The sequence below is a fragment of the Aythya marila genome (genome assembly GCF_965140915.1).
Source record: "Aythya marila genome assembly, chromosome: 1".
NCBI lineage: Eukaryota > Metazoa > Chordata > Aves > Anseriformes > Anatidae > Aythya > Aythya marila.
This window is the reverse complement of record NC_139042.1, coordinates 144,624,749-144,652,547: the sequence shown is the minus strand read 5'-3', so window position 1 is coordinate 144,652,547 and position 27,799 is coordinate 144,624,749. Positions and strand designations below refer to the sequence as shown.

The 27,799-nt window shown below is 38.4% G+C and overlaps 1 protein-coding gene across 8 annotated transcripts in view; it reads right to left on the bottom strand.

The window, feature by feature from the left end:
• The window catches only part of BICD1 (BICD cargo adaptor 1), a 253,943-nt gene that overhangs the window by 137,585 nt on the left and 88,559 nt on the right, over positions 1-27,799 (bottom strand). For all 8 annotated transcript variants that reach the window (XM_082751452.1, XM_082751454.1, XM_082751451.1 and 5 more), the window contains exon 2: positions 26,310-26,522. In XM_082751452.1, coding sequence (XP_082607578.1) covers positions 26,310-26,522 — 213 coding nt within the window. The remainder of the gene's footprint in view (positions 1-26,309; positions 26,523-27,799) is intronic.

Sequence of the window (27,799 nt, the reverse complement as noted above, 5' to 3'; positions counted from 1 at the left end):
ACAAAGAGAAATTGCTTTATCAGGTAGGATATCAAAATAGTGCTGTACAATAAGGAGAGAGGTAATCTTGTTAACTTCACTGGCTGAACCAACAGGGCGGTGAAGCATCTGAAAGTGTTGGAAAGCCAGTAATGGCCTCCAGAGATACCCAGCTTGCCCCTGGCACATCCTGATTTTTCATTCTGAAGCGGACAGAGAGAAGAGAGGACAAAAAGGGGAACAGAAGAGCAAGGACCATTTTTCCTTTTATTTACTGTCAACTATTTTCAGTCCCCAGATGAGGTCCTCTAGACTTGCCTTGAAGTTTCTCTACCGCACATACAGGAATACTTACTTTCAACTGAAAGAATATTTTCAGCGTTTAAGAGGATAACAAAAAATACAATGGGATTTTGTGGATGACCTAGTCTCTCCTGGTCTGACATTTGTGTAGACTTTGCAGCCCTGATCCTGCTGATGAATCATAGATGTAGACACCCTAGCAGAGTAGAGACAGAGCGTCTCTTATAGAAATGTTTGTTCTTCCTTTTCAATATGTAGATACCTCTATATCCCAAAATAAATTACTTCAGAGATTCACTTTCCTTACTGTAAAAAGTCTGCATCCTCCTTTTTAATCTGAATTTATCTGATTTTGTCCTTCAAAACATTTAATCCAGGTGGCATTATTAGAGTTCATAATATCATATATGATCTAACCATCTGTATTGGCACACTACTTTAAAAGCACAAACACCTCTCCTACAGTAACCGAGAGCAGAAACCACTAATAATTGAAATGTTTGATTCTGATATTAAAACATTTTCTTTAGCTTTTGATATACTATGCAGTCTCAAAAAAAAAAAAAAAAAAGACATACTATTGTGAACAAGATCTGTAGAATAATAAGTACCTATAATCTTTCCCTCTTATGCATTTACTTGCACAATGACAGCATTATGACAAACAAGGATAAAAAAAAAAAAAGTGTTTGTTAGCTACAGTATGTTGAATAGAAAGCAGATTAAGATAATGCATGTTTCAAATTGCCTCACCAGCAATGGCTTTTAAATAAAGTGTTTTACAATCCACCTAATAATTTCACCGCCTGAGATTTTCAACACATTTAATTGGATAGATAAATCTAAAGAAGTTAAGGTGAATTTCTATCAAAAGCAATTAAATGGCCCATTTATGTAGTCACTACAGTTTGAAACCAATAATATTCAATGTTTTAAACCCTCCTACATATAAATCCTTATAAAATACTTATTTTATTGACTTTCATATGTAAGTATATATATAAATATAAAATTAACAAATGTTCTTATTATTTAGGCATTTAATTTTCCTTCTCTGTAGCAGGGGTACATAATATTTTAAGGACTTTTGTATAAATGAAGTATAAATATCTAATCATATATATTTACCTGGTGAACACATGAAAAATAATAGTTTGATCTTGACTGCATTAGTAGCACTCCATATTTTATATGGGCACCTTTAACAAACACTGTTGCAATATTCCTAAGAGTTCGTTCAAAGAAAAATAAACTTCACTTAACAAAATTGTATTAAACCAATGTACAAGGAAATCCAAACTCCAGGGTTACAGCACAGTTCAGTTCATATGATTCTTTCACATATCTGTGGAATGAAGTTGTGCATTTAAACATGAGCATGGCAAATGCTAAAATATTTGGCTGGAATAAAAAAGTTTTGCTGTGAGAAAGACATTGTGGAGGTCATTTTGTTTCAAGTTAAAATTCTGCTACTTATCTGTCTCCTGAAGCTCTGGTGGCATTAAACATTTCTGATAAGTGGGAGTATTTGTTTTTAAATGCCACATTGGCTGGGTCGAAGAACGAATTAAATACCTGGGCCTTGAAGCAGGCTCATAACAGCATCCCTCAAAACAAGAGCAGGCAAGGCAGGACTCGCCACCAAGAGTCTTTCCACAGTCCATTCAGACCAACTTTGGTCTTCAAATTTCTACTGGTTCCAGTGGACCACAGCCGTCCAGGGACCACCTCCGGCCCAAAGTCCAGTCCTGCTCTCTCCCTGTTACCCACTCTGCATCACTAATTATCCCATGCCTGAGCATGTCCTATTATAAAGATATCCTGAGTATGTCCTATTATAAAGATATTAAAAATAAATTGCGCAGAAAAAAAAAAAGTAATTTTTTTTAAAAGGTGTGTGTGTATTCATTCTGTGGCATTTTGGATTACATAGCCTTTTTTTCTTCCCAATTACAGACTTTCCTATGAGTGTTGTCACTTTCTAGCCACAATTAAGGAACCCAACAGAAGTGATTCTACATGACAATGCCTCAAGGCAGGGTTTTTGATGAAGGATTCACACAGGCCTTTTCAAGCTTGTCAAGAAACCCAGGGCTTGTTCTAAAGCTGAGCAGATCACTTGGGAGAGGCATCTGCCAGCTACACCATCCCTTTGAGAGGCCATCTGTCAGGTGCAAAGTGCCAAATTTCCTTCTAGACCCAACGGGGCACTGGCTGACCGTCAAATGAAAAGTTGTGCTAACAGGGTGTGGATTTGTGCTCCTCTGTTTAAGCTCATCAGTGGGACAGCTGCTGTTCCTGGTCCTGGACCCCCTTGGGCCAGCACTCTCTTCCACATCATCAACCAGATCAGGGGGCAACAAGCCACCCTCAAAAGCAAAACAAAGTTGTTTTTCATGGCATTTACTCCCTGCTACTGTTGGCAGGGTGAACACAAAGACACTTGTGCTAGCAGGAGGTAGGAAACAGGAACACGTACCATCTCTATTTTGGATATTCTTGCTGCTCAGCCACAAATACATAACTTACTTGAAATTCCAGAGGCAGAAACCCAGACCCATCAATGTAAACTGCAAAATTTATATAGCCTCCAGCAGGACTAAGATTTCACTGTATGAGGAGTGGAGAGGAGTGAAGTGAGTTGCTGAGGATGGGAGGAAAAGACACTAAAGGGGATACATACAAGAACCTAGATAAGAGGGGTGAGCTTTGGCTATTTTTGCACCCATTACGGTTGGTTGGTACAACAAAATATACCCCTGCTTGCTTTTGTGCTGCTTTCTGCTATACTACTCCACCTTTTGATGTCAGGATGTTTTCAGAGCTCCCTGCTTTAACCTCTCTCTGAGCGTGCCAGGCAGCAATTCCAACCTCCTATGCTTCAGGCACAGAGCTACACTCTTTGTACGGTTTCCATTCCCCATGGCAACTGCCTCCCCTCCTTAGGACTCAGAGCTATTTTAATTACAGCTTGCTGCTAGCTCAATCTTACATCCCTCATATTTCTTACACCGGCAACCCAGCTGCACTGCCAAGGGACATGTGCGTGGGGCCTGTGCTCTCAGCTCAGCCTTGCCATCCTGCACTGCATTACAATACCATCCAAGCTCTGCTTTCTTTCAATTTGCATGCCGAGCCAATCACCAGTCTTGTAAACACCAGCTAGAAGTTGTAGTAACAATGACTGCTGACAAGTGCCTTTGCTTTCCCCAGTTGAGCAGATCAGTTTGCTGTGGTAGAGCCCAGGAAGCTGAGAGCCTGTGGACACACAGACCCAGTGCTGGGCAGCAGAAAGAATACATCTGGTCCTGGGGAGAGTGCAGCTAAGCTAGCAGGGGGCTCAGTTCAAATTAACCAGGCAGGTAATTAATCCTGATCCACAGCTCACAAAAGATCATGGAAACCATAGAAAAATGGATCACAGAAGGGCCTCTGGAGAGCATCTAGTCCATTTGTCTTTCCCTAAATAAGAGCAACTACATCTATGTCATTCCTGATATGTCTGATCTCCTCTTAAACTCTTCCAACAATAGATCCCACCACTTTTTCCAGAAACTTGTTTCATTACTTCACTTTTGCCTTTCTCGTAACACTCTTTTGAATACTTAATCTGACCAGGTCTTTTGCATTGTATTGAGAAAACAGTTTTTACTCTCCTACCCACAAAAGACAGGAAAATAAATACATCTCTTCCTTTCTGCAGGAGCTTTCCATTTACCCACCATATCCATCTTTAGCCACCTCTCCCATACAAACAGAAAAACATGCTAAAAGTGAAGATTTCCAGATAGCTCCTACAACAGAGAAATCCTGTAAGATGTCCTTGCATGAAATATAGCAGGAACACGGAGAGATGGGTGATGATGATAAAGGTAACTAGATACCAGGGGAAAAAAATAATAGGAGACCCCAGTTAACTCTCTACATTCCTTTTAGTGCAAGGCTCCTCACAAAGGATTGAGAGAGGAGGAATTCATTGAAAGAAGCAAAAAAGAAACTTAATATCTTTTAGAAAGTAGTATGAATACAGTATGAATAAATAACTAAAGGATACAATAAATAAATAAAACTATTCACAGGTAAAAAAGCCTATTTCTAGTAGTCATCTGCTGAGACACTCTCTGTTGTGCTGCAGAGGAGCTGCAAGAGTTCAGCAAAGGAGCTCTGTAAAAGCCCATGCTTATAGCACAGCTTTCCTTGTTATAATTATTCTTACAGAGTGCCAGCTGCAGAGGTGTTTTAAAAGCGCCTTGTGAACGTGCACACACCTCCTTCACAATTCCAACAGACTATTTCAAGTTATCATTGAAAAATATCTATATTGTATAAAAGGTTGCTAAGAGAGGAGGAGCAACAAGCAAGTAAAACTTGAGTAATTCTCATTCTTCTCCAGAAGGACAGAGGCGTTTTTTTAACAAACATATCTGTGCCACAAAATTCAAATGTTATCATGTGGCCAATTATGTCACTAATAAGGCAGAGTATTTCCTAAAAGTCAGGATTAATTTCAGTAATTAAAATCCATGTAATGTTATCCATCTGCTGCTAAAACAAGCACAGCATTCTGCAGCAAATTTGACCTTGTGCACAGAACCCCCACCAACCCCCACACACTTATTTTTGTGACAGTAGCACAAACATCAATTCAGAAACAGCAGTTGATTAATATTAAAAAGATGAAAATTGACTTGATGACTAATGCCTTTTTACTCGAAGACTTGGCATTTTTATTTTAGGTAATAAATCCGAGTGACTTAGGTGGCAAACAAGCAAAGATAAGTATCTCATCTGTCTATAAACTGCATTCTTTAGGACTGAATTTTACACATAATTTTAATTCATTACAGCAAACACGGTAATTCATGAGTACAAATGCCTTTGTGAAAGATTTGATAAAGTAAACCGCACTAAAGATTATCTAAATTTATTGATAAGGACAGTGAAAATACCTGTACTCAGAAAGTCTGAAACATCACACTGCTCTTGACAGTTCAACACAAATTGGTTTGACACTTAATCTTGGCTCTTATAATCTGACCTTTTCTTTATTTATTTTAATACAGACTGGATATTACACAGATCCACTTAATATACATGTACATATTACAGTCTACATGGGTAATTTTTACAGGGACAGTTTTCTATCTTGCACTCAAAAGGCACACAAGATTCTTGCCTTTTGGCACACAGAACAGAAACACAGATGTAAAATACAGTCCAAGGTCTGACTATTAACGACATTCTCTGTGAGAGTTACTCAAGCATGTTGCTCGTGGCAGCACAACCTTAGAATTAAATTATTCTTTTGGAAATTGAATAAACACTGAACATTATGCAGTGCCTGCAATGCACCAAAACAAGAATTAAATGCTGTAAAATACTCTCCAAGAAAATGTGGCATTTATGGTAAAATATTAGTTTGACTCTGGATATTATTTTATATAATATATATATATATATATATATATATATCCTATGATTTTGTATTCCCCTTTAAAAACACTGTTGTTTTCCTTTCAGCATATTTCCAATGACTATCGACTGACTTCCATACAGCTGATGATGGCTGTTGGGCTGAAAACAGAAGCCTTCCACTGAGAAGGATTATTAAATTATTAATAAGACATGGTTAAAAGAACAGAACTGGGAATGCCCACAGAAACTTAAAATGGCCCTTTATTTACCTAAAGATAGCATTCACTAAATCGCTGCTGATTGCCCCTGAGGACCTTGTAGCACGAAGAGGACAGCGTCTTACGACAAATACAGAGTGACCACCATGATTCTTAGGGCACACACAGACAAAGGGACTTGGCAGCTCTTGGACTGTAAAATCCACAGTTCAGCAAGACAGCTAAGCAGCTTCTCCATCCTGGCTTAAGTTATGCTCAAGGACTTTGACAAATGAAGACCTACTCTTTTTTCAGATTTATGGAGAACCAGGAAAAAAAAAAAAAAAACACACTGATATGACAAGTAGACAGGAAAGCTATTTTACTTTTTTTTTTTTTTTTCCTTTTTTTTTCTTACCTACCTACCCCAACATCAGTGTTTTCAAGCTCTAAGCTTGCAAGCCTGCTGGTGTCTGCCGGATAAAACAAGGGTGCCAGCCTGGCCACCCCACTCAGCCCCCCCCAGGTGCCCCCCTGCAACAAGGGAGTGCTGGGCTATGAACCTCCAGCTGTTGCCAAGAAACCTCTGTGGCAGCAAAGGATTGCAGTCCAAAGTCTTAATTGCTCCCTCACGTTTTCTAATATCCCAGCAGGACAGAGCTGATTGATAGCTCTTGCTTCATTTGTGGGTATTTGTTTTTTTCCCCTTATTTTTATTACAAAATATAACAAATATTGGAGGAAGGCTCCAAGCTCATTTTTGTGTTCTACAATTTCCCTATTTTCTTAAGCACTCCAGTAAAATCTAAAAACAGTTTGAGCAATAACTATTTAAATGCAGGCTTTTCGGTTCTGTTGTACTTTCTATGCCTCGATATAGCATAACTGAATTCAGGTATGTGCTGCAAAAATGCAGCAGAATAATCAATCTAGTGAAACGACAGCCATCCTCATGGGGGAAAATCAGCACCACACTTGAACTAGGTCAAAATTCAGACAAGCAACAGGAATAAGATGAGATTTATGAACCTCCCTTTGTAAACTGATCAATATATTCCCTGTCGTATAGCCCCACAGCTGCAGACCATTCTCAGCTTTTTCTTTGAAATACAGCTACCAGTGTCTCTAAAGACAACAGCCTCAGCTGCTCACTGGTCCTTGTGCTTTTAATTATCACACTGAGCTTTAATTCACCCAGCATCTTGACTAGAGAATTGACTTTGCATCTTCCTGGTCATTGTACGCCTACATACAAATACACACATGGTACATGCAATATGCATCATATCTGCACACTTGCACCATGCTCTTTGTGCAGTACAATGTAGGATGCCACCAAATACATCGGCAGAATATAACAACTGTGGTATAACAACTTTTGGCAACACATTTTCCCTGTCAGGGGCTGCACGTTTGGTTAATAGTCTCTACCTTTCACCTTTGATCACATGGAAGTTTCTGCAGCACAGGTGATTTTGCTTCAGCTTGTATAGAGTGTAAGCACTGGTTGTGAAAAAATGCAGCCATGAAAAGAAAAGTTAACCTTACAGCTGCATCTGTCAGTTCTTCGTCCTGATCCTGCCTCTACTGATGGAGGCTCCTTATGGATGAGTGGCTGAACTGCCACACTATATAAACACTGTCTGTGAAATGTAAATGGTGCCCATTTTGGTGATCTAGAGAATGGCTAGCATCCCTTTGCAGTAATTTGGCATCTGCTGCAGGAGTGGCATAACTGTAGCAAGCACAGGGAGAGAGATGAGTTGCTTTAGGCAAAGAACATCCCCACTTAGTAATCATAGACATTAACAGCATGGAAGGTACTGGGTTTTAATTAAGCGTGGTCTTCAACCTAGATGCAAGTCAAAGACTCAAGTTAAAAATACATTAAAAATCCATTTCTTGCTTGGGTCCTAAGAAAGTAGGAACTTTATTTCCCTGTGGATCTTTCCAGCTATTACCACTAAATGGGAAACCATTGGAGACAGCTCTCATATAGCAACAAACAGATGAGGATAACATCAGCCACTGAATCCTAAATATTTTGCCCACACTCCTGAGCCCCTCAGAAATCACATTAGCTAAGTTTTAGGAGTACGTAGGCACAATTCAGATATATTCTTTGGTATTAGCCTAGCATGTTGGATCACAACTCCTAATATGGATTACTTTGCTTGCTTTCATAAATAGAAGTGACACAAAGCCTAAACCTTTTTTTTTTCAGTCTCATTAAGGGACTGCAACTGCTGTAGCACTGTTCCTTTGGGCTGCTGTTTGACATTAAGCTGAAATTTTATTTAGGAGCTGCTTTACTAAGCAAACTATGTACTTAGCTAGTTTTTTAGCAAAAGAGATGGATTTCAAAGAAAACTAAATGCTGTTCCAAACACTGTAGTTTTTCTTCCTGCTCATTCCCTTGGTGGAGTGTTTTTGGTGACCCAGACAAAGCCCTGCAAATCGTTTCCAATCACTTGTCTCAAATGTAAACACCATACTGTAAGCTTCTCCTGCCCTTACTTGTTCTAAACTCACCAATACAAACATCCTGCCCTGCCTGATAACACTGAAAATTCAGAGTTCCCAGGCGATTTTTTCTCTCCATTACCATCTGTGGATGGAAGACTGCCAAAATATATCTTTTTACTGCCCCTCCAATTCTCTCTCCTTAGTCCATTTTTCTTTAACTAGAGGTATGAGCATGCTTAACATGCAGCAAAGACTAATTGACTAATTTCTCTCAAATATGTCATTTTACCTAAGCAGGGGTTAATGAAAGACATACATATAACCATGTATAAGAGCTAAATTTAAAGTGGCCAAAAAAAAATAATAAAATGATCTTGCATACTGCTTATTTGCTGTACTTCTTCAATAAAGTGCATTAGTACCCCAGTTATGACAAATGTTTCAAGCTGTTATTTGCTATAAGACAGGAAAAGTATTATGCCCCAGTAACAAAAACCAGTAATGGAAATCAGCAGCAGTCTATCCCATGGTGCAGACTTGTGAACAGAGGGACAGGCCAGTTTCTCTCAATGCTGCTTTTCCCCGAGGATTTATGAAATTGAGGATACCTTCTTACAACCAAAGTTTTTCTTTTTTTTTTTTTTTAATCAAAGTTTTCTCCCAATTTCTCCTTTTATTTTAAAACTATTTTCTCACATTCATGAAGGAAACTTAATTAAGAAAAATAAAACAAAATTTCACTTTGAAAAAGAAAACCCAAGCATCAGTAAAACATCTTGGATATTCTTTGCTTTCAGCTTGTGAGAAAGAGAGGCTGAGGAACACTGTGGACACAATTTTTTATCTCACAATTCATATGACAAATTAAGATGATCGCCCAAGATGAAAATTCATGTCTGACCATGCATGAGCTTACATTTTAATTTAACATGTTAAAACCATACAACAGAGAAAGTAATACTGTCTCTGCATGATGCTTAATTGAGCTCAGCCTCATCAGGTGCTAATACTGTAATGTGTCACCATAAGGATTTTTATACTTATCCACAAATACCTGGGAAAAATATCTTTTATTTATGTTTGACAAAACCCTAAGCGTTAGCTCAAAATTAAGAGTAGTAGTCAAGATTTGTCAGAGCTTGACTAATCACACCTGAATCTGATTTTCTTCCAACTACAGAATCACACACGCACATTTCACTTAGGTCTAACAGACTATGGTAAGAGATATTGCATGCCACACACCCTGGCATCAGTCCCTTTCTCTTCTACAGAAATCCTGAGTCTGATCCAAATCCAGAATAACCAGTGGAAGAATTCAGATGGGAAATTTAAAAATACTGCTAATTTGGTGAGCTTTGAATCAGAGCCCACATTTCGCACAAGTCTGGAACTGGAAGGTTTGAGTAAGACAGTAGCAGACCACAAAGTATACACTGGTCTGTGGCTCAACTATGTTCTTGCAGTGACCTCAAGGTCAAGCATCAGCACTCTAACAGGCTCTGAGCAATACCAAGGCCTCCTTTTCTCTCTTAGCCCTGGGAAATGTTTCAGAGATGCAGCTCCTGACTGTACCAGGTACTTCGTCACACCATCACTGGTGCTGATTGTGCACCGCACTGATAAGAATGGTCAAGGATCTGGATAAAGCATCTCCTGGCTCAGTACAGCTCTTTCAATACACTGAAATGTCACAGTACTTATTTCAGACAGGAACTCTTCTTTGTTCTCAAAGGTGAAAGAGGACTGCTTTATATAAGGCAGTCTCCATTAATATGGGCTTTCATGGAAGAACAAAAGGCAATGATGCAATTTTTGCTGCTTGGAATCTCAATTAGAAACTTGGATTTAGCAATAGCACACAGCTTCAAGAGTAACTGGGAAATGGGAGAAAGGAGTTGATGCAGAAGGAATTTCTTGAAAATTGAAAAGCTAAAAAAAAAAAAAAAAAAAAAGCAAGATAAATTCTTTACATACTCCATCAGGGGAAATGCAGAACATTGCTAGTGTTTTGTGTGTGTGAGCACAAAACAGATGTGAAAGAGGTGCTACATGACACTTTGTATCTTCTCTTACAGGATATCAAGAAGAACCAGACAGATTCATAATAACACAGTTAAAAACCAATCAAGAGCATTGGGAAACAGATTACAGTATTTGAATCTTGAGTAGAGAAATCAACATGTTTCAGTTAGTATTGGGAATACAAGAATCCCAGGAATTTCTGAGCTTTAGGATGCAACACAGATCACCGAGTGTAAAAAGAGCCTTCAAATGCAAGGGGACATTCAGTAGTTGAATATAAGAACCTTAGCCTTTACTCCTTAAAATCTCAATTAGGAAAAAAAAAAAAAATCATCTGATTACAGTAAATTTGTATAAATTATATATCTTAAGAATTTAGAGCATATTTAGAACACAGTGCAAACATCTGATTATCAGGTAAAACGAAACATATATAAGGAGTTAGGAAATTCATAAAACAAAACTTGGTTTTCAAAAAGGAAATTCTTACTGCAGGCAGAATTTATTTACATAGTATTTTATCTCTCATATGAATAGGATTAATGTTGCTATAAGAACAGACTTGTTAAATCAGCTCGCCGAGTATGCAGGGAGCTGAGCAGATGGTAGCACCACTGACGCAGCAGCAGAAATCACTAGTCCTCACTTATACAGATGATCTTGATCATTTCCATAATGTGAGAAAATGACTCACCTGTGAAATACAATGTTCTGTGGTTGAGGCAGAAACTTTCAGTTTTGTTCCCTGGAATGGAAGATTACAGACTATCCAGACATCGGCATTATATTATTACCAGTTCTGGAAGGAATCACATACAGTATACCCCATCTCTGCCAATTTGTGGAGCTTCCTTTCTAAGGACTATTTATTTGACAGATCAAGAATAAACATTCTCTAACTCAACTATACATAGTTTGCTGCTGGCTACTTCAGGTTATTTAGTTTCTTTGTAGCTAGTTTTATTCCTTGGATAAGATTATCTTGAACTTCAAGGAGGAAAAGGCTAGAAATATATATTTATCTTGTCCATAAAGAAGACTTGCTTAGAGTACCCAGTCAAAATTTGTATGACAACATTTATTTAGAGTAAATCCTTTACCCATGCTAGGTTTTGGGCACTTAAATTTATTCTGTGGTATGAAACGTCCACTGAGGGGAGGGAGAAAGGGGGACGACACTTTGATCTTTTCATATGTTCCAAGGCAAAGGAGAAAAGCCTTAATTATAGGAGTTACTGGAGTACTTCATTGCCTACATAGCACAGCAGAGCTTTTTCAGAAAAATAATTGCTTTTATCACTGTTTTCATTAACAGCTAAAGCTCACGAGTTAAGTGCAGCATCACACACTAAGGCCAAGAAAATCAGCTTAATTTTACTGAATGGAACAGAGCAGTGTATGTTCTAGGTTTAGAGCTCCCTCGTTTTTTCTTCAACTTAGTGTGGCAGTATGCAAATGGTTAAAAAGTAACATTTAGTAATTTTTGGTAGCAATTTGTGTATAATGAGGCAAATATAGTTCAGCTGAGGTCAACATTATTGCATTAAGGATTAACTGCAGCCAAGGTCCATAAACATATGTACATGTATGCAAACAAATCTTTGATGAATCTTCATAATGACATGAGACCAGTTCCTGAGAAAAAGGGGTGTGGGGGATGGCAGGGGAAGGGAACAGCATTTAAGGGCTCAGAAACTCCTCTATCACATAAGCAACTGAAGAGAGCCACATTAGGTCACAGACTCAAACAGAGCTTCTAAAGTCTGATCTAGCACCACAAAAATTACTGCTTGCAGTCAGCTGTCTGTACCTTACAGAAAAACAGCCTCTGAGGGTAACTCACAGTATAAGAAGGTTGGACATTTTCTGTGTGTTACAGAACTTTGTTCCCATGCAATTCTTGCATTCATTTTTCAACAGCAACTATGAGTTTTAATGTCCTTGAATCAAGGCAAGTGCACAGAGCTGACAGATCATGACTTTTCTACAGTGCTGGAGAGTTTACACACTACACTCCCCTGAATCCCTGCAAGGGATTCCTTAATTTAGTCGAAGATTCAATACATCATGAGTTTGCTTTCAGTCTATTTTTGCACTGAGGACAGTCGAAATGTGGGCATCTGGTCGGAGCAAGGCAAAAGGTTTTAAAAATATATAAGGCAACAGAATATACTGAAAGTCAATAATGCACAGGTAAGAAAGGAATATAGTACTCCTGGGATGTGATGCATGGGAAAAGGTGTTTGAGTATGCAAGAGAAGATACGCATACAGTTCTCCCTTTACTAAGAAACAACAGCAGGTGAGATTTGCAACTGCCATTTCCTGGCTGAAACAAAAAACTTGGTGGCATCAGATCTGGATATTTTTTCATTACTTGCTCTTCTTAAAAACACAAACACCAACCCTACTTACATTACACAGCAGTGACACTGGCAAACAGTGAAAAGCCTGAAAACCCATCAATACAGAGACAACCCATCTGTGGAAGGCTTGCATACGCCCCTGTAATGTTCATTATCTGAACCAGGGCAGATGTGCCATCAGTGCTTTGGTTGTTCTGGCACACACACAGGGTCCCTCATAACTCAACTGCTGTCCTGCTTGTCTGCTCCCTGAAGGCACACTGGACCTACATTTTCCAGTGACGCTTTCCACTTCGAGGTGTGGGAAGATGCAAGATACTGATACTGCATGGACCTGCTGGCCAGCTGTGAGAGCAGGGTACCATGTGTACCAGGAGAAGCTGTAGCACAGAAAAAAGGTAGGAAGGAGAGAATTCACATTTTGCTGAAGGGCCAAACTAATGCTTCAGTGCTTTTTGTCATCTTCCAAAAGAAAACAAATAAAAACTCTAGGAAAACACTAATTAAAAAAAAAAAAAATCAATTTGTGTTCTGAAGAACATGAAAATTGTGTCGTAAACAATCAAAGGTAAAATGTCTACTTCGTATAATTTTCTTTCTCAGAGCAAATTATTTTTCCCCACCCTTGGCTGAACCATAATAGGCTATCAGCTCGGTGCAATAAAGCCCAACATGATAAAGTGAAAATTGCAGGAACAAAAAAAAAAAAGTATCTAACTAGGCAACAGTTTAGCTGAAAACACAGGCCCCATCTGTAAGAGGTGGCAGCAATAAATCATGTTTAGAAGTTAACCTCGATCATGCTGAAATAATGAAAGTTCCTAACAGATTACAGGCAGGAGATGTAAAGCAGAAAGCCAGAAAAGGAGAAGGCACATGGTTCTGCACTGCAACCCCAACAGCTCCTGAGTTATGGGCTTCAGCGGAGGAAGTGACATGTGTTTATTTTACTCTACTGTTGTTTTCACAACCCATTTTACCACACCATTGAACGACACCATTATAGGATCTGACCTGTTTTTCAGCTGCAGCATAAGCTTTAAAAAGAATTTGACCTTCAAGACCTCAACAGAGACAATGCTTGGAGCTGCCTCCACTACTTCAAGGTAAACTAAACTGGGAGTTTTCCTGTCAAGTACAGCATAAATAACTATTAGACAAAAATGCTTAAATATGCATAATAAAAGCTGAATGCAGTTTTAAGTTTCATTAATATGACAAGCTTTAATATTTCAGAAGTTGTAAGACGGTATAGCTCATACTAGAGTTTTGCTGCGGTGCTGGACAGGAAAGAAACAGTCATGGCTAAATTTCCTTAAGTACTAACATGTAATGAAGAATAAACCAACCTATTGTGTTCTTACTGGTCTGAGCTTCCTTATAGCCCCCCTGGGAAAAGATCAGTCCAATATTATAGGAAAAGCACCATGATAATCCAGTCTTTGTATCTGGTTCCTGATTGAATGAAAGATCACCTCTACAGTTCACTCTAAGTTACTGCCATAATTTTAATGGAACAACAACAGGGCTGAAGAAAAATCTCCAATTAACATGCTACCTTTGGAAGCAAGAAGTTTTCCAGTTTAGGTCAAAGAACAAATTTTGCTAACTATTCTGCCTTTAAATAGATGATCATGGCTCTTCCTGCCTCAAGGCACAAAGTTACAGAGGCAGTAGCAAAGAATCATCATTTCTGATTATTTCTAAATTCAGCTGAGAACAAAAATGTAAGATTACGGTAGGGGAACTTAAAAGTTTCAGTTTCTGTAATGCATTTATTTGGTCTTGAAATATGGTTCTCAAAAGTAAATGGATATGAAAGGCTAATTAATCCACATTCAAAATACAGCTGAATCTGAGCTGATAGTTGGTTTACTTTGTCTTTCTGATTGCTGCAATGTGAAACTAGGTAATAGTAGTATTTGAATTCCTGCAAACTAGTTCTTAGCTCACCCATGAAATTCACAGCCTGAATTCAGTGGGAGGCAGGTGGTGTAGCTGACCTGTATCACGGCTGTTGATACAATAAAAGTTTATTGCTATTGATAACATAGTAAAAGGAGGATGATTTCTTAAACAGAAACATCATCAGGTTTTCCCATTTCTTATCGTAAGCTTCCAGACACACATAGGCGTGGCTTTTTGTTTCTGTTTTTACATTTTAAACTTCATAACACGCACTATCATTACTTCTTTCCCTTGAGGATGTTAATACAATTTCTAATGGACTAACCATATAATAGTATTTCTAAACTCTATCAGCAACTTTGGATTCAATTTCGTTTATAGCCTATAGAGTGATTTATTTTAAAACAGAATTATAGCTCTGCTGTGTAATTCCATCTTGTAACAAATTTGGTGAAAATAAATTATGTAATCAGGCTGAGAGGAAGACCCAATCGTAACTTGAGAGTGCAAGGAAAGTGGTTGTGGAAAGTTCATAATTGGCTTTTTGAAAGTGTTTGCAAAGATGAAGCCAAAACTACAAAAAAACGTAACAGATAAAAGCTGTCAGAGGATAAACTTCAAATCGCTAATGACATCTATAGAGCATAGGCAAACCAAGCTGTATTAAAAAATCATCTGTACCTTCTAGTCTCCAAAATAAAATATTCTGATATCTCAAAGATCTACAATAAAAAGTGTCAAAAATACAGTAATTGTATTAAGTCTACATTTCTTTTACCGCTTACTCCACAATAAAGTGCTTGTTATAAACGCTGCCAAAACAGTGAGCACCAGTTCTACAAGACGCCTACGAACACATCTCGAAGTATCATCAATACTCCTATCCCTATGCTTCCCTATATATTTTTCATGTTTCTGCTTCAAAACACGCTTAGATGTCTTTGTGAACTGAAACTTCTTTTCTAACATCTTGCAAAGGGTCTGCAGGTCTGTGTTCAAAGTCTTGGATAAGAAACAAAAGCCATCCATTTTCTGTCAGATTTTTGGAGCAAAGCCAGAATGGGTTTGTGAAACCTTGCTGTTGACTTGATATATACCAAAATATTGAATCTCTCTCTATAGTATATTTGCAATTATTTGACAATTAACCCCTATCTACACCTATTGTTTAGATCTTCCACTTCTTCTCTGCTTTTCTTATCTGTCTTCTTACATGTGAATGCCTCTTTTGAGAACTGCAGATATTCACTGCACATGAAACACCAGTCGAGAAAAAACACTTTGCTTCCTCCACATTGGCCAGAATTCTGCCCTTGTCATTTTAATCGAGTACAGATCCTAAGCACAAAAACTGTACTTCTCACTGCTGTTGTGTTGCCACTTCCCTTGGTAAAATGAGACAGGAGAGAATATGAGCAACAACTGTAAACTACCCTGTATCACTATTCACAAAGTATTGCATTAGCAAACTGTATTGTATTTGAGTCCCATTTTCATGAAGAGGTATTTAAGACTGACAAGATGTACAAGCTGTGTCCCATTTTTAACTCATTCCACTCTGAAGCTGACACTATAATGTCACAGCAATCCTTCACATAAAGTTCACAGCCAATATCAGAACAGACATCCTGACCGTGGCACTGAAGTGAAAAATCACACATTTATTATGATGCCTTCAAGACACATTTGGCCGAAAGAGCCAATGTACCATGCTTCAAAAGGAGAGGAAAGTCTACAGAATTCATTCTACAGAATGAAAGAGCAGTGAAGGCAAAAATTGCATTCATATCTAGTTCTACCTATTTGGTGTGGTTTTGAAACAATGATGTCACAGAAGCAGACAAACTCCGATTATGTATGAGCATCTGCACGTACACATCTAAAACATTTGCCAGCAAAAGTGCATTTCTCTCAATCCTGAAGCTTAAAAGTGGATTTGACCATCACAATGAAAGGGTGATAACACTGTCTGACCTCTGCCTGACTCGCTGCCCTCCTCCTGGACGCTGACTGGCACTAACTGTTGAGAATGACTAAAAATAACTGGCTTGTCTCATATACTATAATAAGGGCAAAGGGAGAAAAAGTGGCATATTTGAATTTCTTGCTGTTCACCCTCCTGTCATATTTATTTTTTTTCCCCTTGAGAACAGAGTTTGTTGCAGAAAACACAATTAACACACATGGTGAGAGCCAAGAACTTATTAACAATTTCATACCAGTGCCAAGCTGGTAATGAGTTTGGGGGTTTGAGGCAGAAGAGGGAACTGAGTATGAGAACCTGCTCCACAAAGGGCCATATTTAAGCATGGCATCACATTGCCACACAGGGCAGACTTTCTTTTCCGAAGACGTAAGCTGTTAATTATCCAAAGATATATATTTAGGTGTGTCGTGCTCAGACTCATTCTGCATAACAAATTGTCCAGTCCTGGGGTCAGGTCATCAACAATGCTCTCTGCCCTGGTTTCTAAAATATTTCCCTAGGAAAAGTTAAATCTCATTTCTCAAAATTACCTAGTAAATCCCAGGAGAAAACCTTACAAGTAAATCAGTATTGATTAAAGGACAAGGAAAAAAAAGCACCAAAAATAAATGTGTTCATTGAATACATAAGAGCAGATGTGGAAGCAAAGTACCTTGGCTGATAATTACTATCCATGTGTGATCAGCATGTATAAGTTTCTCTCAAGGTCCAAGTACTAATCACAGCTTCAAAGAAGACTGTTAGCTGTTTCACGTTTGTTTGGTGGTTCCCACCTCTGAATCAATGTCTCTACAGTGCCACCATTTCCACACCCCTGAAATCATGAGCGATGTCAGAAGTTAAGGAGGAAGCAGGTTATGAAAACAGCCAGCGATAGATACAAAAAAGAAAATCAACAGCAGAAGGTTAAACTAGGTAGAGCTACAATGTGCATGGGGACTCCCAGAAGAAGAGAAATACAACTGCACCATTTGTGCACTGATCGCTGGGAATACATCAAGTTTACTGTTTGTATAACCCAAAGGAGTCCTTAAGGCATAAAACATTCAACAATTGCCAGGCACATTTTAGCACTGAAGAACTGGTAAGAATAGTGTCAGTCTCTCAGAAAATATTTAACTCTTTTCTTTTTTTTTTTTTTCAATTGGGAACTACTCAGGATATTTTCACTGGCAGTCAATGGGAATTAATTGGAATAGGGACAACACCTTATTTTCATCCTATGCTTAATATCCTTTATCAGCAGCACATGCTGCCGAGGCTTATGCTCTACTTGCCCATTCACTCATGGGGGTGAGGACTTTCAGCAAACATTTCTTCTGCTGCTAGGTTTATCTCAAACAGAACTTAAGCCTTTGGACTAGAGCTTCAGAAAGTCTGGCAAGCAGAGTACTTCACACTTAATCCTAGGCAAATGAATGAAATCACAAGGGTAAAAGTAATCACTGCTCTTGGGCTATTGCTCCCGAGGAGTCTAGATCACGTTGCAAGGATTCTTTAAAAATTGGCAACACAGCTAATCTGAGTGCTGCCAAAACCTCTTACTCCATGCCACTTGAATAGATGAATGCACAAGTTATTCTTAACTAGAAAATTAATAGTGAAAAGAGTGAGTCAGCACAAGCAGTTCTTATAAGAAACATCCAGAAACAAAAACAAGTCAGCAAAGTTACGCATTAAAAACAAAACCAAAGGTAGAGGATGCTCAAATCTAACATTTTCTCAGATCAGAGCGTTGTTAGTCCAATATCCTACTTCTGGCAGTGGCTGCTTACATGTACGTAAGACACGAGAACTGGAGACACTATACATGTATGATGATGCTTTTCCTGGCATCCCCTCCCAGCATCACTCCACTGAGGAACTGTCTAAGCCGGGCACCAAGTCTGAACCTTCAGATGTAATAAGCAGTGATGGTCCCATTCTCCATGTTGTTTCTCTCACTCCTTTTAAACTCGTTACCTCTGGTCTCCACAGCTGTTCTCAGTGTGTTCTCACAGAACACCTTGTGCATGGGTGTACACAAAAGGCTTTGAGAGGTTACATCAGCACAAATAAGAGTTCATTATTTCACCAGACTTTATGTAAGAATGGTTTATTGCCAGGTCCTGATTTGATTAATCTGTGCCTAGAGATTACAGAGTACAGCTGAGTACAGAGTACACCCTCTTTCATTTTCTATTTGAGGCCCTGTAAAGGACCCTTTCTGAAAGAAGCTAGGCATTTGAGCATTTATAATAAGGCACTCTGTATTTATGCAACAGACCCTCGGTTATGCCCTATTATCCTGCCTGGCCTTTTTTTGACCTCCCTACTGTCCATTGTTTGGCTCTTTTATTCACAGTAGGGCTAAACGCCTGAGCACTGCCAAAGAAAACAGTGTCATGCATGTGTCAGATCACAAGTTTGCATCCTAAGTCATTATTCCAGGCTCATTAACAGGAAACACAACCAGCCAAATCTGCATTTGGTAGACTGCAGGTATATTTGGATGCGAGAGCAGCAGACCGAAGAGCTGAGGATTACCCTAAGAAAATAACATCACAACAAAACATACTTAACCTGCATGGGTAATCTTCATAAGCAACAAGTGCAATATGAATAGGAAGAGTATGTGCTTGGAAACACAACCAAATTTATGAGCAACTATAGGATTATAAACCACAGATCAGGAAATATAAAAGTGAATCTTACATGTCCACCTTTGGTTTCACTTGCTGGAGTTACTGGTTCATTGGCCAATGTATGAAACAAGAACCTCAAGATAATGTTTGGTGGTATCTAAAAAGGAGATGAAATTGAATGACAGATTCATAATTAAACCTTTATCTGTTAATAAGGGAAAGGCTCAGGAGCAGCCAGGAGCTTATCAGACCTGGACAGGTCGTGTTGTCTATACTTAGAGCTCCTTCTCTGACAGATAGACAGTATCAGATACTAGCGTATTTATCCCTCTCACAGCACAAGGAGAGGTTGGGTAGGATTACAAGTCACAGGTTCATTTATTTTTCTCTCTCCAAGACATAAAGCCATTTTGTTTCTTTCCAGAAAGACATTCAATGAAGTTCTGTGAACAGGGAGAGCGATAAGAAAGTAATGCGTCAGTGTCCAGCCCTACAAAATAACACCCTCACAAAACTGCTGCACTAAGTAGGCCAAAATTAGTTACCAAAAGCTTTGTCTGCAAACACTACAGAAGAACAGGTCTCCAGTCCATCCAGAGCACAGGCAAGCATCTTCACAGGAAAAGCATTAATATCTGGATGCTTAAAGAAACTGTTAGCATGTTTTTGAGGATGCTCAGGTAAGAAAGACACAAGGGTATATTGGAGTTTGATTTTAAGGTCAGCAATATCTAGTAAGGTTTTCTATGTTACAGAACATTAGGCTATTTTATGATAAGTAGGATTAAAGTTGATCTGATTACACTTTCTGTAAGCCGAAGAAAATGTGTGTGTTTGTTTTTTTCTCCTTTGACTTGAGAAATTGAAAAGCTTGCTAAAGCATTAGCACTGTCAGCAAAGGAGGCAGAAAATATTCTGAGTGTGGCTAGGCACCAGCAAGCTAGAAAATCTCCCTTCAGCACGCTTTCTCTAAAAAGAGGTGAGGGAAAAACACTTCCCCCTAGGCAAAGTAGCAGATATATATTCTAAGACTAATTTAGAGCCGGTTCAATCAAAGAATACTTCCAAAATAAATGAATGTAAATATAGTCAGTCAGAGGAACTATGCTAATACTAGAGGAACTATGCAAATACTACACTAAATTATGATGAGAGAGGTCTCCTGACAAGAGAGACAGCTTTTATCTCTCTACCACTCCTCGGCTGCTCTGACCTCTATAGCAATCTCTATAGACTGCTCCAGCATCACACTCCTGCAGCTCCTTTTCAAAAAGCAGCGTTTGCATGGAGGTACATTAAGATGAAGACGCCACTAGCGATACCAACTCTGAGTACTTCAGTATTGTTTCCTTTCTTCTTCTCTATAAACAAAACCATTGCTACAAGTACCTGCATAATGTGATAAGATAAATACATTTATGATGAAGGCTTTATCTGATCAGTGCAAATGCCAAAAGAAACTCCTGTTCATCAGCTGGATGGCTGCATGGAGGGACAGAATAACACCATGAGGGAGAAAGGTGAGCTCATGGAAGGAGGTTGCATGCATTGCAGCTGTCATCACTGCAGTAACTTAAACCACCTTGGTGGCAGAATAATGGTTAGATCACACACACAGGTTTCCTATACAGTGCATGAAGAAAGCTAGGCAACTAAGAGGGGAAGCAAGCTAATAACACTGGAGGGAAAATATCATTATATCACTACGGCCATGCTGCTAAAAAGTGCTTCCCACAGTGCATGGTTCATAGCAGTGAATCCTCTCCTGCACTTGCTCACCTTCTCCAGCTTCCTACAGTAGTTAAACTGCTATGGACATTGGAAATCTGGGCTGAAGACCACACTCTCTCTGAGGGATGGAGACAGTGAACCTTTGTTGAGGGCAGTCACCTCACAGAGGAAACACTGGGGTTCTGGTCTCTGCTCCAATTAATATTTAAGTATTTCTTATTAAACATTAATTGAAAGAGAGACAAGAACTAGTTACCTATTCCCAGCTGAGTGGCTGTAGCCTTTAGGCTACAGAGTCATTCATTATAAGCTTGCTCACTCTCACTCTGCCTGACCCACAAAGTACTAACTATCCCCCAACAAAGTGGAACAGCTTCATCTGAAGGAATAAAGAGAAATCTCACCCCAAAATTGCCTGTCAACTGACTGCTGGGGCACTTTCTTTGGAGAGAGAAGTGGATTCATATTCCCTCAAGCAGAGAATATATTTGCGTTTCAAACCTTACTGCAATCATGGAAACAGAGTAGGACATCAAGAGCACCCATATCTTCCTCTGACCAGGTTGACTCTAAAAATACCCAGGGTTGGGGAAACATCTCCCCAGGGGATTCCCAGTGGCACCTTCAGCCAGTTCTCAATATCCAGCAACAGTGTAGTAACAAACTTGAGTCCAAGCCAGAGGTGCTCCTGAACATGCCTCAAACAGACCACTGGATGGGCAGAAGATTTTACAGCTGGAAACTTAGGCACCTATTGACTGAAGGAGCCCCAAGGAATAGATGGCAATTGAATGAGTCTGCCAAGGATCTGGTTTGGACCTACTTCCTACATTAAACAGGAAGCAATATATACCCAAATCCCATTATAGTCTAACCCAAGAACAACCAAAGAATGTGAGATTGGTGTGGAGATTTATTAGATATGTGCTCACAGCTGAAGTTTTTAGGTTTTATTTTGAATTGTCAAAAATGAGAGAAAATCTTAATTCTTCTGACTCTTCAAAATGAGTAAGTATCATTTCTAAAAAGAAACTAGTCAAAAAGGATTTTTGAAGGTGTATTTAGTATAAAATACCATTTTTTTGCATTACTCACGTATTTTTCACAAAGATGCATTTCTAAAATGGCTATAGCTAGGAGTGAAACTTAACTAGCAGTAAAACTAGCACCCAGCACAAGTGCTCACACTTTGCATCGTGCACAGGTTCCCCTCAGGAGGAGTCCAAGCCATCACTCCCTGATTAGCATGAAGTACAAGATCTTAGTACCACTAAAGTGAATAAAAATTTAGCTATTGATTTCAATGGTATGGGTGGCTATGCAATTTAATCTCAGACTTTTTTCCACCTATTTCAGTACATAATCCCTCACCAATTTGTTTTTATTCCCTATCCACATTCCACTGCTCTCCTCCCTGGTTTTGCCCTCCAGAATCTCAGATGTATGTTGTTGCCATGGCTCATTAACATTTTAACATTGCCATCCCATAAGCCTCCCTGCTCGTCTGTTACCTCCTGGACTGCAGGTAACCAACCAGGTGAAGATTTCTTTCTACAAGCTGCAGTGCTATTTAGTAGTACAGACTATGGAGTTTAACCTTTTGCTTCCCCACATTTGTATGCTATTCTTCCTCTTATTCACTATTCCTATTCCATATATGCATGAGTGCTGGGAAGAGTTTACCAATACCTGCCAATAAGCAGCTTCTTCAGGCACAAAAGCATTCATCCACCCATATTGCACAGCTCCTAATCCTAGTCTTATAACACCTACAAAACTGAAACTGTACTATTTTTCATATCCGTTTTCTACCACTTCCTTTCTTCACCTCATGAGGTTTCCCCTGCAGTCGCCACTGATTTTGGGGCAGACACCCAGCTCCAAGGCATTCAGCCTCCTTATAAAGGAGGAACACGATCTCATCACAAGAACTTTCTGCTTCAGCTTCTGAGCTGGATCATCTGTACTTGCATAACCACCTCTGTCAGTAGGTTATCAGCTTCTCAGGGCAGTGACTTCATCTTTGTTATCCATCAAATAAAGTCTGCTTACAGTTATCTCAAGGAAAGATTTTTTAGTGACACAGATGGAAGAACCAGTCCCTTGTCTCCTGACTGCAAATAAACAGTGTTTTTAAATTAGAAAAAGCAATCACTGGAAAACTAGAAAATGATGAAAGACTGTGTTTTTAAAGCATGTTTTTAATAGTTTGTGTTTTGTTTTGTTGTTTGTTGGTTTTTTTTTTTTTTTCACTTAACATTCATTAAAGGCAGACAGTTCATACACAGAAAATGAGCTAATGACCATACTGAACTATCCAACACAGAGCGGCCATCTATACAAAATCTGTGATTCATAAAATACATTAAATCTAGTCTCTGACTTCTAAAAATGATTTCTCTGGCATCAGTTTTACCATCAGTATATTTTTCTGGTTCAAATTACAGAAGTTTTAACAATCACCAAATAACATTGTGTCCCATGTCTGAGATCTTGGTGGGAGAAAAAAATCTACCTAGTTTCTATTACTTGACTTACTTAGATGATGATAATACTTCTACCCAAAACTTCAGGAATTTTTATTACATAATAAATAATAATACCGGTGTTTCACTCTTTTGATCATTTTAACAGGGATCTAGAAAGACATCTAGGTACAGAAATTCTTGGTTCATCCTTCACCATCAGGGTGAAACAATTTCTTCCAAACCAAGTGTTTTTTCTAGTGATGAGGATTGAAAATGGTTTGCTTTCCTAGACTGAGATGTGTTATTTCCAGAGACCCGAGCCTGATACAGCAAGAAAGATCCAGGTCAAGCCACCCTGCAGACATCAGCTGTGACAATATGGCATGCTCTTGCAAAAAGGCATGATTTTTTAAACTCTGGGGCTACGGAATTCCCAAGATTTTTAAAAGTCATCAGCATTCATGCGAGTGTATTCTGACAGTTCAGAAAATGCTCACATGCCTTCACACGACTATGGATTTCCATGCAGATTCAGAAAGCTGAACTTATCCAGAAGAGAATTCCCAGGGAATGGAAGAGCACTGACTGTGTTATTTAGGGATGTGGGACTGGTAACAGGAGGCTGATTTTCTGAAGACCAAGGAATCAGTCTTCAGTATCATAAGGGACCCAGTACACAGCTAAAATACCATAAGTTTATGTTACTTATTCATAAATGTTATTTCTACCTATATGAGAAACACACAGATTTTTGTTGTTGTTGTTTGTTTATATTTAAGTCTAAAGGTAAAAGGAATGATTATTTTTGTTTTTAGTTTGCAAGACGCTTTAAATTTATAAGAACACTTCTAAATTGTGTAACATTGGTGGATAGGGGTGGAGGAAACAGGACACAACCAAGTAACTTAAGTCCAGAATCCATCTTTATATTGCTTAGCAGAGCTGCTCAGATAAAGACCATCCTTTCTTCCTTTTTTTTTTTTCTCTAACTAGATTGTCAAATATACTGGTTAAAGAGATAAATGATTTTCTTATTGTAGCTATCAATCAATGGCAGCTCTTCTAATGACTGCTTTTACACTAAAATGTACCAGATGTTTCATTAAAGAATACTTTTTTTTTTTTTCTTATCTTAGTCTTATCAAGATTTGGATTAAGCTAAGTCTGCCTTTTCCTATTAGCTGTACCCAGAACCAAAGAGACACCATTTTATACACACAGCAGAAAGACAACTCATTTCTGAAGCCACTTGGATGTTACTGCCTTAGGACTTATATGATTGGACCAAGGTATACTGAGCTGGGAACAAGGATGAGATCTCTTTGAGCACAAGGTGAAATATCAATGTAATTCAGTGTGACAAGGTCGCTAACAGCCTAGGGTAGGTGTCAATCACCATCTATCTCTTATATTCAAGCAATTAATTGTAGTAGTGTCTGTTATAAGCTTGGTAAGTGAAGGCACAAATCCCATTTATGTTGAAATACATTGATTGTATTTCCATGAAATAAGTTCAGCATTGGACTTCATCTTTGTGGTCCACTATCATCTTATAAATAAATGGTTTATAAGCCTGATTTTTATTCAAGTAAATTCCTTCCTCACACTGTAATTAACTATTAGGGCTTGTTCTGTTTAGCATCTGAACACGAAATAACTGCAGCTGGGCTCACACTAGGAGTTGTTATTACCTCAAAAGAGATGAGGACAATCAATATTCTAGGGAGGACAGGTACTGAAACTGCCTTCTGAATAACTTACAGGTCAATAATCATGATAGAAAATGGAAGGGAGTTTTGTATTTGAAGGAATCCCAAGGAGACCCCTGAGGAAGAAATTGTGTACAAAGATGAATGTGTATCCTCTGACTTGATTGTTTGTCTGACTGAATCCAGGTCACAAGCATCCTGCTCTCCTGCAAGCATTTGGGTAACCAAATGATTCAGTAGGTGTGTCAGCACAGTACTGTGTAGCAGACAGTAGGAGAAGCTTTTAGCATATGATTTTAGGATACGTAGATATAAACTTGATTTTTTTTTTTTTTGTTAACCACTATGACCAGAATTATAATCACATATTTCAGTTTAGTACTGGAAATAAATAACATATTTACCTCTTACTGAAACCCGACTTGTACTACAGGCTAGAGTTCAGTGCAACCATTAAATAAGAATATTTGTTCCTTTGGTGGTTGATAATCTTTAAACCGAGAGTAAAAGACTCAGTCCTAGGGTTTCTGTAGGTTAAGAGGATACCATTCCACTCAGCTACAGAAAACGTAATTTTAAAAAATACAAATTATTAAATATTAATAATTTCTCTTTTGAAATTAACCAATAACCACTGTTTCCCATGTGGAAAATAATGACATTTGGCTTCCTTAATGTTGCCTATTTTCTGAACATGAGCATGCATTTTCATTTTTACTGTACAGTACAAGAAAGCTGTTGAAAGCTTTATCTAATCGCACCAGCAAGTCCAAACTACCTGAGTAATGATGCGGGTAGTGGGAAAAAGAGTTGCGTAAATACTGGAAATTTTCAAAAAATAAAAAACATTTATATAAAACACACCTTCATGTAGGTGCTATAAAATGCAATACAAAATCCTAAGAGTACTTTGAAAAATTATAGCTTCCTAAAGCAGGTTTTAATATGGTTTTTTGTTGTTGTTAAAAAATATTTTTTCCCTTCCTTTTCTAAACCACATCCCCTCATGCTGGCAGGTCTCTGGGATAATCAAAGACTGATGGGTGTTTTCACATGCTGTAGCATTTTCATGATTCAGTGTCGTGTCATCCATGAAAAATTACTCCTTTGCTCCCTGCACGCACCCATTTACCTCTTTCAAGTCTTGGACAACAGCAGTGAGTCTCTCATTCTCTGCCTGAACGTTGGTGACCACGGCCCTGCTCTGCTTCAGCTCATTCTGCATCTCCAAAATCTTCCCCAGGTAATAAGCTTCTTTTGATGCAGACTCCTGGAGGAGGGTCTCTTCACGTGTTTCCCCATCTTCGGCCACTTTACGGTGAATTGAGAAGGACTGTCCAAATGCCTGCGAGAGGGAAACAATGCATACTATTAAACTACTGAAGCCCTAAAAAAAAAAAAAAAAAAAAAAAAAAGTTATCAACAATAATGAACACCTGCATAGCCAGAGGGAATGAAATAGATTGGTGTCCTATACTCTGACCTAATAAATACTGCCTTAGCAGCTTCCTAGCAGCTGAGGGCCACCATCTCATTTAGCTGAAATGAAGCATCTTGAAGCTATTTCCAATTTGCAGTATGGATTTATGGCCCCTATCCAGGCAGTCTCCACTGAGATCAAGATGGTGCACTGCTAACTAACTCTTAATTATTGCCTGTATTTTATCTCTCTTGAATGAGGCCAAGTGGTTATTGTCAATACCTTTCTTCTCTCACACTGCAAAATAAGTATGTTTTCTTTTAGAGAACATAAACAGCTCAAAATCTTTCTCAATTGTTTTCCATTTTCAATGTTCTTTTCTGAGGGAAGCTGACCTCATGGTATAGAAGAAAGGTTTCCTATAACTTGAAAGATAAATGAGCTGAGTACCAAGCAGAGGTCGTATATGCTATGTGTAAGGTAAACATGAAGTTTGACTGCCACTTCTTTTTATTTATTCTGAAGTACTTTCTGCTTCAGCTAAAACAACACAATATTCAAGTATTTAAGACATTTCTAAATAAATAGGCACTTTTTAGTGATTCTCTTGCTCTTCTCATTATTGGCCTAGGGTGAGCAGTTGAAAAAGGTTATATTTTTCAGTGACAATATCTGAAGGAATGTTATTTGCATCAGCTCTGACACAACTTTGAAGAAAGCAAAGTACAAGCCATGATATCAGAATTGAAGGATATAACATTTAACCGTGAAAGACAGAGGGAAAGACCTTGCAATAATATAGTCTAAAATGTAATATAGAAAAATAACATACATAAAACATAAATATTAATATTAACGATAAAATAATACTTAAAATAAAGCCAAAACCCATTTTGTATTATCTTTAAAAACACATCATTTGATGAAAATCGCACGGCCTAACTCTGGTAGAAATTTACAAAACCAAAACCAGGCTCCTCATGTCATGAATATTTAGCTTAACAAAAGCTCTCTCACATATCTTAATTCAAAGAAAGTGTATTTCCACTGAGAAACCACGTTCGTGTTGTTGCTGTTGTTGTTTTCTCCCAGTGTTAAAGAGGAAAGCCATTGTAATAACTGGTTTTACAGAGGGAAATTCTCCATGAAAGCTTAATCTCTGCCAAGACCTAAGAAACCACATAGCATAGTATATATTTGCA